The following is a 12,000-nucleotide window of genomic DNA, read 5'->3' as shown; positions in this document are numbered from 1 at the left end:
TAGCTATATGAAAATAATAGGTGGAATTTATGTAATTTTTACTGTCCAATAATCACAAAGTATCTTTGTTTGTTATCTTTATGATATATTTGTAGTTGGAGTCTGTCCCTTTATATCTGAGCAACTCTGCCTCCATCTGCTAGTGATGCCAGATGGAGGAGAGGCAGGAAGACCAAGAGATTAATGAAGCAACTCATCAAGTTGTTTGAAAGGCAAAAAATATATAAGAAAATCAAATCTGTTGAGATGCCCTTTAAAGAGCAATGGTTGCATGTTGTATATGTTTAAAGTTTCTAGAGACAAAAAAAAAAAAAAAAAAAAAAAAAAAACCTAAGAAAATTTCTGGGAGATAAAATTGTTAATGACTTGTAAGACATCCATTCCGGAACAACACAGGGTATCATCTTCTCCCTAGTGTCTGTGTTAACACCCTGGTGGTAAACGAAATTAACTCTTTCTGACCACAACGGTGAAATTAACTGCACTGGGGAGTACAAAGTCCATTAGTGGAAATGGTTTCTCATGGCTCTTATGTGGTGATAGGCTCACATGCCGTGAAATAAGGGTGCAAGCTAGTCTTTTCAAAGGAAAGCCAGTACTTAAGAACAAAGATATTGCCTGTAATTTATAGGAGTAAAAGAAAGGCAAAATCAGGAGAACTCTGCTGGATCTTGCAATTCTTTGGAAAGCAGTAGTGAAAATGGAGGGGAAAAAACTCATGCGCAACAGTTTAGGACAGTGCCAGACGTCAGCTAGTGAGAGATAGAAGATAAAAATTCCTCAAACAGCTACATTATACAACTCACCATTATGAAGTGTATTCTAGTAGAAATAAATTCATTTTAAATGTTGATAACATACATTTGCATGACAAAGAAATGGTGTTGATAACATTACAAATGAAAAAAATACACAATGAGAAAAATGTTATTTATTTATTTATTTTAACTTTTAAGTTTAGGGTACGTGTGCAAGTTTGTTATATAGGTAAACTCATGTCATGGGGGTTTGTTGTACAGATTATTTCATCACTCAGGTATTATGCCTAGTACCCATTAGTCATTTTTCCTGATCCTCTCCGTACTTCCACCCTTCACCCTCCGATAGGTTCCAGTGTCTGTAGTTCCCTTCTTTGTGTCCATGAGTTCTTATTTTTTAGCTTCTACTTATTAGTGAGAACATGCAGTATTTGGTTTTCTGTTCCTACATTAGTTTGCTAAGAATAATGGCTTTTAATATATTTTAAAATCAGCTAAAGCAGTGAATATATCTGTATACCACCCAAACAAATATACTTAATAAAATAATTATGGAAACTTACTCATTAGAATTATATAATTCCCTTTTCTAAAGAAAACTTTAGGTGGTTGCGGCCAAGAAAATATAAATACTAATTTTTTAGTTTCTGTTTGCTTAGCTCTCCTTCTCAGCTCCTGGTGAGTCACGTGCCATGTAGACCTGTAGTTCATCTCAATTTCTCCCTTGGCCTAACATTATTTTTTTTTTACATTTAATTTCTCAAGGTCAATTCTTTTGTTTGTTTAAAAATAACAGTCCTAGTAAGAATCCTGAGTTCAAATTATTTGCTAAATTTGGCTCACTTGACAGAATATAATACTTTTGAAATGTAAGTAATTTTATTTAGTTACAGCCACAAGCAGGCCAGACCTGAAAAGAGATACCGGGATAAAAGACAGAATTATATTATAGTACTGGGGCTTTCTTGCTGGAACTTTAGGAACACATGCCTTCTTTTTTCATCTTCCAAGAATTACAGTCATCATGAATATTCTCTATTCACTCATTAATCTTTCACTTATTCAACAAACATTCTTAAGTTCTCATATACGCCAATCACTATTCAAATTTCTAAACGTAGATGGCACCGATCTTAAATTTACACATATATATGTACACACACGTACACACACATATATATATATACATACATACATAAAGTCCTCACTTAACACTGTCAATAGATTCTTAGAAAGTGTGACTTTAAGGAAAACAATGTAATAAAATCAATTTTACCAAAGGTTAATTGATACTAGAACAGAGTTATGGAGAGGATTTCTGGCAAGATGGCCAAATAGGAACACCTCCGGTCTGCAGCTCCCAGCAAGATTGACACAGAGGATGGGTGATTTCTGCATTTCTAACTGAGGTACCTGGTTCATCTCATTGGGACTGGTTTGACAGTGAGTGCAGCCCATGGAGGGCAATCCAAAGCAGTGCAGGGCATTGCCTCACCCAGGAAGCACAAGGGGTTGGGGGATTTCCCTTTCTAAGCCAAGGGAAGCCGTGAGAGACTATAACCTCACAGTGTAAACAAAACCACAGGGAAGTTAGAACTGGGCAGAGCCCACCACAGCTCAGCAAGGCTGACTGCCTCTTTAGATTCCACCTCTGAGGGCAGGGCATCACTGAACAAAAGGCAGCAGCCCCAGTCTCCCTGGGACAGAGCCACCTTGGAGAAGGGGCAGCTGTGGGCACAGCTTCAGCAGACTTAAATGTCCTTGTCTGACAGTTCTGAAGAGAGCAGTGGTTCTCCCAGAACAGTGTTCGAGCTCTGATAATGGACAGACTGCCTCCTCAAGTGGATCCCTGACCCCCAAGTAGCCTGACTGGGGGAAACCTCCCAGTAGGGGCTGACAGATACCTCATACAGGAGAGCTCTGGCTGGCACCTGATGGGTGTCCCTCTGGGACTAAGCTTCCAGAGGAAGGATCAGGCAGCAATATTTGCTGTTCTGTAGCCTCCGCTGGTAATACCCAGGCAAACAGAGTCTGGAGTGACCCTCCAGCAAACTCCAACAGACCTGCAGCTGAGGGGCCTGACTGTTAGAAGGAAAACTAACAAACAGAAAGGAATAGCATCAACATCAACAAAAAGGATGTGAACACCAAAACACCATCTGTAGGTCACCAACATCAAAAACCAAAGGTAGATAAAACCACAAAGATGGGGAGAAACCAGTGCAGAAAGGCTGAAAAATTCCAAAAAACAGAACGCCTCTTCTCCTCCAAAGGATCACAACTCCTCACCAGCAAGGGAACAAAACTGGACAGAGAATTAGTTTGGCAAATTGAGAGAAGGAGGCTTCAGAAGGTGGGTAATAACAAACTCCTCCAAGGTAAAGGAGCATGTTCTAACCCAATGCAAGGAAGCTAAGAACCTTGAAAAAAGTTAGACGAATTGCTAACTAGAATAACAAGCATAGAGATGAACATAAATGACCTGATGGAGCTGAAAAACACAGCATGAGAACTTTGTGAAGCATACACAAGATTCAATAGCTGAATCAATCATGCAGAAGAAAGGATATCAGTGATTGAAGATCAACTTAATGAAATAAAGTGAAAAGACAAGAGAAAAAAGAGTGAAAAGAAATGAACAAAGACTCCAAGAAATATGGGACTATGTGAAAAGACCAAATCTACATTTGACTGGTGTACCTGAAAGTGACAGGGAGAATGGAACCACACTGGAAAACACTCTTCAGGATATCATCCAGGAGAACTTCCCCAACCTAGCAAGGCAGGCCAACATCCAAATTCAGGAAATACAGGGAACACCACAAAGATATTCCCTGAGAAGAGCAACCCCAAGACACATAATCATCAGATTCACCAAGGTTGAAATGAAAGAAAAAAGGTTAAGGGCAGCCAGAGAGAAAAGTTGGATTACCCACAAAAGGAAGCCCATCAGAATAACAGTGGATCTCTCAGCAGAAACCCTACAAGCCAGAAGAGAGTGGGAGCCAATATTCAAAGTTCTTAAAGAAAAGAATTTTCAACCCAGAATTTCATATCCAGTCAAACTAAGCTTCATAAGTGAAGGAGAAATAAAAGCCTTTATAGACAAGCAAATGCTGAAAGATTTTGTCACCACCAGGCCTGTCTTACAAGAGCTCCTGAAGGAAGCACTAAACATGGAAAGGAACAACTGGTACCAGCCACTGCAAAACATGCCAAATTGTAAAGACCATCAACATTATGAAGACACTAAATCAACTAATGGGTGAAAGAACCAGCTAGCATCATCATGACAGGATCAAATTCACACATAACAATATTAACCTCAATGTAAATGGGCTAAATGCTCCAATTAAAAGACACAGACTGGCAAATTGGATAAAGAGTCAAGACCCATTGATGTGCTGTATTCAAGAGACCCATCTCACATGCAAAGACACACATAGGCTCAAAATAAAGGGAGGGAGGAATATTTACCAAACAAATGGAAAGCAAAAAAAAAAAAAAAGCAGGGGTTGCAATCCTAGTCTCTGATAAAACAGACTTTAAACCAACAATGATCAAAAGAGACAAAGAAGGGTATTACATAATGGTATAGGAATCAATGCAACAAGAAGAGCTAACTATCCTAAATATAAATGGACCCAATACAGAAGCACCCAGATTCATAAAGCAAGTTCTCAGAGACCTACAAAGAGACTTAGACTCCCACACAATAATAGTTAAAGCCACTGCACTCCAGCCTGGGCAACAGAGTGAAACTCCATCTCAAAAATAAATAAATAAATAAATAAATAAATAATAAATAAATAAATAATAAATAAATAAATAATATATATTTTTAAAAAGAGTTAAGTTCTTATGGCATATTTCTTGTCACAAAAGCATCACCAAACTTCTAAATAAAGACAAAAGCCTTCTAATATTAAATATTGAAATAACAGTGAGTTATATATTCATATAAGAAAGACTAACTGAAACAAGTAAGATCATTTTTTACTCAATTTTGGTGAATGAATGAATGACTGTGGTCATCGTGGTGGTGGGTTAAATCAAGATGTTTGCAAAGTGAAAACTTTAAAGAGTACTTCCTATCACCACACGGTTCAAAAACAATGACAAATATGGCAAGTTCACTGAGTGCTTTTGTATAGCATCATTTATTGTTATACATTTGTATGATTATTGTACACTTTACAAATTTTTATTTGACAATCATTTGTATTCATTCAGTCATTATCCAACCCATTTATTCTAGTGGGTAGCTGGAGCCTATCCTGGGAACCCACCCTGGACAAGCTGCTATCCCATCAAAGGGCACGCACACGCACATCCACACTCACTCAAACTGAGACCATAAAAACAGGCAATTCACCTAATGTGCACAGCTTTGGGATGTGAGAGGACACCAAAATGGAGAAAATCCACAAATACATGGGCAGAACATGCAAACCCCCCACAGACAGTGGCCCCAGCTGGGAATCAATTTTTTTTCTCATCAATTTTATAAGGAAATTCTGTTGAATGAAGCAATATTATTTGAGGACCTGTTCTGTGTGTGTGTGTGTGTGTGTGTGTGTGTGTGCATTTGAAATGAAGTTCCCTTGGGATGGCTGGTCAAAGATAATGCCCCCATAAATATTCTCTGTATTAGAGATGAACTTGGCTGTCCTTGCTCCCTAAAACATTTATCTGCTCCCCAGCATTTCCAAAAGCTCTTGTCTTAGGTGGAGCCACGTGAACAGTTCTGGCCAAGGACTCTGAGCAGACTTGACATGTCATTTTGGAGCCAAACCATTTAAGGGCTGTTGGGCCCCCTCCGTTCTACCGTGTTCTTTCTTTGCCATAGCAGCATCATAGGCCATCTGTAAGACACTGACACTATTAAACAGTGGTGTCTTCCTTAGTCACACTGGACATGGAGTATCAGTGAGAAATGAACTAAACTGGGCTAAGTCACTGAGAGTAGAGGGTCTGTTACCCTAGTCTGACAGTGTCAGGCAGTTAAACATGATGGAATTATCCTGAAATGATAGAGGAAGTGTTGATATGAAGAGTAGGGATTATATAAAATCATACATTTCTTGACTTCTAGGAACTGTATCAATTGAAAAGTATTGCATATTATACAAATATAACCATTTAGTTTTTGCCTGGTTGGTAATGACCTCTATTCATGAGAAGATAAAAGAAGGTTCTACACCTCTGACAATCCACTTTCTCATGAATTATTTCTTTCATCTTGAAGAGACTTTTAGATTCTCAGACTATACAGGCAGATTTACAGTGAAGATAATGAGGCTTAACTTTCAGTACCCCTCATATTACGGTCCCCTTCCAAGGCCCTATACTTAACTTGATAATTTCGTATTATTTTCCCAAAACAGAATCCTCTCAAGTTGAATAAGCTTCAGGCCCCATAGAAACCTAGATCTAGCTCTAACTGATCTTTTACATTACTACATTTACCTGGCACTCGGCTTTATTTTTGTGTTTTACCAGTTATTTATCTAGTTCTCCAGAAGTAAACAATAAAAAAAACCTTCTCCCCTTGTGGCCTGGGCAATGACCATGCAGGTTTCCCTCTTTAGGTTACTGGGCCCAAAAGATGTTTCCTTTGCCTGGGTGTTTAAGCCACTGATGTTGTGAGCTTCAGTTATCTTCAATAGCTCTCATTTGCATATGGAGACTGGCACCTATATATTCACATATACATGGAAACACATATACACACCCACAGACTTATGAACACACACGGAAAATACATTTTATGATGTGTTTATTTCATATAATAAGATCACCTTGTAATAGAGACCTTTACCACATATCAATATCGGGTGAACGAGGCCACTGTCTAAAGATTTCCACTGCACAGGTCAGTCATTTTCACAAGGTCTGCTCATCTCAGAGGCCACATAGTGTACTCTTAGGCAAATTAGTTAAACCATATTAACCTATGCTGATGAGTTTTTGGAGCTGGCCTATCAAATGAACAAACAAAAACAAAATTGAAAAAATATCTGTATGATTACTAGGTGACTTTCTTCTTCTCAAAAGTACTTTATTGTGTAAATCATAAGAGCGGCTGGCATTTTTATATGGATCCATTCTGGCTAGAAGGATGACAGGAGAGGCAAAAGGGGTGGCCAGGAAAAGTGTGGTTAACAATTACACATGCAGGTAGCGTGTTAGAAACTCTCTTTCTAAAGCGATGATAAAGTACTCCATTCTTTATTTAACTCTCATAATCACTCTTCTTCTTTATCTGAAGAACCACATTTTTAGAAGTAAAATTCTAAAAAAAGTCAGCTTTCAACTTTATTTTTTTTTTCTCTAAATGTAGGAAAGAAGGGAAAATAGGAGGTTTTTGAAATTACTATAAATAGGGCTTTTAACCTAAAAGTTGATTCCTCAGCAGAATAGTTTAGATAGTTAATGCAAATAATGAAGCAGATTAGATTTTTTTTCTTGAAATATTAGTGGCACTGAATGCTCGTATCTCAATTTTGTCAGTCTATATAATATATTTATCAATCTTTGACCTCTACATAGGACAGAAAATTTTAGTAAAAACAATTAAAATATTTAAAGGGCATTATTTGTTCTTGATGTCATTCCAAGGGCTAAATAGTACACACAGGAAATTAAAAGATATCCCTCTTTCTTGTTTTATTAAGCACTGGGGATAAACAAAATAAGATACAGGGAATCCACAGTCAAATGTGTGGAACAGCATATAATCAATTTGTTGTACTGCCATGTAATAAGTAATATGAATAATACAATAATATAATAAAGGCATGCACAGAAGCACTGGATAAAAGACTTTCAGAGCATGCCCCTTGACTCTAGAATATCAATCAGAAGTTCTCTAAGCAGACAAAAGCATAAGGGCCCTTGAGGTAGAGGAACTAGAGAACTGAATAATCTGATAGTTGGAACACGGGGCTTGAGACTTCTGATGGCAGGATGATCTGGAAAGATAGGAACTGTCAAGGCCATTAAGATTTTTTTTTCTTTCCTGCTACTTGGAAAGGGTTTTTTTTTGTCTTTTTTGTTTGTTTGTTTGTTTGTTTTTTAACTTTATCCTATTGCAGTGGGGACATGACCAAAGAGTTGATTTCCATTTCAGGATATGCAGAATAGATTTGAAGAAAGAAATCGCAAGAACTAAACATTGTCATTGGAGATTCAGAGGAGAGTTTTAAGAGCAATGAGATAAGAGGATGCAAAAGATTTGGTTATATAAGACATACGGTGGAGAATTATGTTAAGGATGACCTGCAGGATAGGTTCTGAAATGGAAGATCTATGATTTTAGTCTGTAGCATGTTGAGTTTGAGTGCCATGTGGGTCATCCAAGTGAACATGTTCAGTGGATGATTAGAAATATGTCTGGAACTCAGGAGAGATGCTGTTAGGACCTGTTAGAACACAGGCAATGCGATTATGGGCAATGTCAAAAAACATGGCCTTGCATGCTGTGAACCAGGAAACATACAAATTGAGAAGAAAGCTATATATGGGAGAATGATGCAGTAGTCTGTTCAGGATGCTATAAATACCAGACTTGGTGGCATATGAGTAACAGAAATTTACTTCTCATATCCCTAGAGGCTTGGGAGTCCACTATTAAGAAACTGGCAGATTCACTGTCTGTGAGGACCTGCTTCCTGGTTCATAGATGGCTGTCTTCTTGCTGTGTCTTCACATGGCAGAAGTGGTGAGGGAACTCTCTGGGGCCTCTTTTATGAGCATTAATCCCATTCATTAGGGCTCTGCCCTTATGACCTAATCATCTCCTAAAGGCCCCACCTTTAAATATGATCACTTGAGGGATTAGGTTTCAACACATAACTTTTAGGGAGACACAAACATTCAGTTTACAAAGGTGATAGCACCAACATTTAAGGAAAAAATAACAGGAGGAAAAAAAGTCAGAAGGGTAAGAAAGGATATAAAGAGCAGCATGTGGTGTCATGGAAATTGAGATGGAAAAAGATGTGTCAAAGAGGGCAAAATTAATAGTAGTGAATGCTTCTGAAAATTCTAGCAAAATACAGGCTAAAATATATTGATTTGACTTAGCAAGAAGGAGGTTATTAGTGATTTTGTTGGTGTTTTCATTACAGGTCATAAGATGAAATGGAAGTCCGATTTTATAGAATTGATACGTAAAACACAAGACAGGATGTTTATGTATTTAGGTAAAATTTAAATGGCCTGAGAAAGTGTATATTTAGCAGAGAAGAAATCAATAAAGGTAACAAATGGGGCAGATAGGAAACTACAGAAAAGAGCAAATAGTTGTTTAATCATTTCGATATACATATTTTTAATAAAAGTAAAAATATATATAAAGAGATTCTTTGTTCTTTTTGAATGTAGGCTCTAAAATATCTTCCAACTTTGTTACACACTAAATCATAGCCAAGGAAGATATCTGTGAATTATTATTAAGGACCACTGCGATGTGTAAGACACTGCTAGAGAAGGCTGTCAATAGAAAGATGGTAACATGCATTTTCTGACTGTAAAGACTTTATAACCTAAGTGAGGCAATTAAACAAATAGGCAAATGACCAAAACAAAAGATAGGGTAAGATGAGTGCCATAGGGCTGTACAGGCAAAGTATCACGCCTGAACTTCAATTTATTGTGCCTTCTGATTAGCAGCCTCTGAAGCATTCCCTTCCAGTTTTCCCCAAAGCGGAAAATTCCCAGCATGAAAATAATGAATAATAACAACAAACACTTATCTAACACTTACTATGGCCCAGGCACTGTTCTGGGTATATCACATTCACTTATGTTTAAAACTTTCATGATAGATAAATATTATATCCATTTGACAGATGATTAAGACAAAAAGCCTACTTTTTGAGCTTTAAAAAGATCTCTTACAGCCGGGCGTGGTGGCACATGCCTGTAATCCCAGCACTTTGGGAGGCCGATGTGGGTGGATCACGAGGTCAGGAGTTTGAGACCAGCCTGGCCAATATAGTGAAAATCTGTCTCTACTAAAAATGCCAGAAATTAGCTGGGCATAGTGGTGTGTGCCTGTAGTCCCAGCTACTTGGGATGCTGACGGAAAATAGCTTGAATCCGGGAGGCAGAAGTTGGAGGTTGCAGTGAACCAAGACTGTACCATTGCACTCCAGCCTGGGTAACAGAGTGAGACTCTTACATTTGTAAAGTGAGATTTACTGAGACAAAATTAATGTATTGGAATTCTTCTTATTCTGGTGTACGACTGAGACCATTGATAGAGCAACAAAGATACTCACTGGAAGGATTGTTGGTAACTCATTAATCTAAATGAAGAAATCTGGGACCAAGCTCAGAAAATGGATAGATATCAAAGCAGGCTAGGTAGCAGAAGCTCAGTAGACAATGCCACATATATGGCCATCTTTGACATTGCTATCACTGGAAATTTTCTGCTGCCACTCTTGGACTCAACACCACTGGGAATGACTTCCTGTCTTTCGTCCTGGTATCACTTTAGAAGTGCTAACATGAGCATTAAACGACTGGCTCTATATCCCAGGAGTTGAAGTGAAAACTTTTTGATCCCTCTAAATTTGTGTTAAGACATGGTTAATAACTCAAAACAGGCCAAAGCGTTTTTCCCCAGAAAAGGAACATTTAGATGATTTATAGACAAAAATAAACAAAAGAATCTGACAAATGTACACCTCCATTTTTCTTATGATACTAACACCTCTCACTACTCCCATAAGGTGGCTCAATCCTAATGTAAGTATTCTTTATACAACCAAAAAAGCATACATCCACTTCCCTAAGGAAAATAACTCAAAGTCTCATTAGTTACTACATTCACCTTGGAGCCCAGGATCACTGTGCAATGTCTGTTATGCTCCAGTTCTATTACGATACAACATTAATATTATATGGAATAGAGGAAATGGAGAGAAAGAAAAAATATAAAGTATACAAATGCATTCGTGATAAAACATGAAGGCAATATGAGTAGAGGTTGTGATCTTTATTTCTGTATATATTCATGAAGCCATAGTTAAAATGTATTACTTTCCACATCCACCATCTCTTCAAGGTACCTTTTGCCTTCAGCCAACAATTCACTATAACAGGCTTTACCTGGTAGGCTTACCCAAATACTCTTTCCTGAGAAATATAAGCCCTTGCTTGTAAAGTGTTGAGGCAGCCTTCCATTAAATTTAGCCCTAGACATGGAAGCATATGGAGATGTTCCAAGGGATGGCTGGAGCGCTATCTGTACTCCTTCATAGTTTTATTGTGTGTAAACTCTCTGTTTCCCATTGGTAATCAGACACCTACTGGGAAAAGTAAGCCTAGAAATTCCCTGGTTAAAGTACGGGCAGGAACTTAGCAAATCCAGTGGCATAAAACAAAGTGATGTTAGAATACAGAAAGAATCTGGAAGAACTTCTGGTACCACTGCCATAGGAAACTAGTAGCTGCTTCTCCTGGAATGTTGAGCTGCAATGAGAGTGAATAATTTATAAATTACCTCTGTCTTAGCAATACTTCAAGATCCAGAATTATGGGCAAGAATAAATAATCAATCAGGTGCCCTCACTGTAGCCGAGTGTAGGGGGAGGGAATGTCCGGGAATGTCTGATACCTTTAGCCCCCATTGTGAATGACAAGCAAGTTTCTTCCTTAAAAACCCACAAAGCCTACTAATACTTTGCCTCATAAAACCGAGAAGCCTCACTTGCCTAAAATAAGGTAGGGAGATAGGTTACTCCCTGCATCCTAGTTCAAACCCTGTATCTGTACCAGTATAAAAACAGGATCTCTTCCCCAGTATGAATGTGTTTGCTGCTACTTATGCTAGATAGAAGTCTGCTGAATCACTCTGTATAGACTCATCCATTATGATATATTCATTACAATAAAACAGTTGGTCAGAAAATGTATACATTTGAATGTATAGGGTGGTGCTCGTATGTCTCATTTGTTTTAAGTGTGAGAGTTACCATAGGATTATGGATGAAGACAAAGACAGGAAGAGCTCAGCCAACAATTGTTTAAGTGTCAGTGACCCAGAAAGTGACAGGGTAGGGTGGAGGAGTTGGGTGAGAAGCAAGAAAAAGAGATCAGTAAACAGAACAACACACATACATCCATATACCCCTAAACCTAGAAAAAGAACCCAAAATATTAACAGTGGTTATCTGTGGGTCATAGGCTATTACTTTCATTTTATAATTTAAACACATTTTCTACTTTT

At 37.9% G+C, this 12,000-nt stretch overlaps 1 protein-coding gene across 2 annotated transcripts in view; it reads right to left on the bottom strand.

Annotated features, from left to right (window-relative positions):
• The window catches only part of LRRIQ3 (leucine rich repeats and IQ motif containing 3), a 210,324-nt gene that overhangs the window by 17,748 nt on the left and 180,576 nt on the right, over nucleotides 1-12,000 (bottom strand). The window contains exon 10 of one of the 2 annotated variants that reach the window (XM_032155580.2): nucleotides 10,926-11,243. The exons of the other annotated variant lie outside the window; for it this stretch is intronic. Within the exon in view, the coding sequence (XP_032011471.2) occupies nucleotides 11,111-11,243 (133 nt within the window). The 3' untranslated portion in view covers nucleotides 10,926-11,110. Of the gene's footprint in view, nucleotides 1-10,925; nucleotides 11,244-12,000 lie in introns of those variants that run through there. 2 annotated transcript variants of the gene reach the window in all.

The sequence above is a fragment of the Hylobates moloch genome, unplaced genomic scaffold (genome assembly GCF_009828535.3).
Source record: "Hylobates moloch isolate HMO894 unplaced genomic scaffold, HMol_V3 SCAFFOLD_5, whole genome shotgun sequence".
Classification (NCBI taxonomy): domain Eukaryota; kingdom Metazoa; phylum Chordata; class Mammalia; order Primates; family Hylobatidae; genus Hylobates; species Hylobates moloch.
This window is presented reverse-complemented; position numbering and strand designations above follow the sequence as displayed.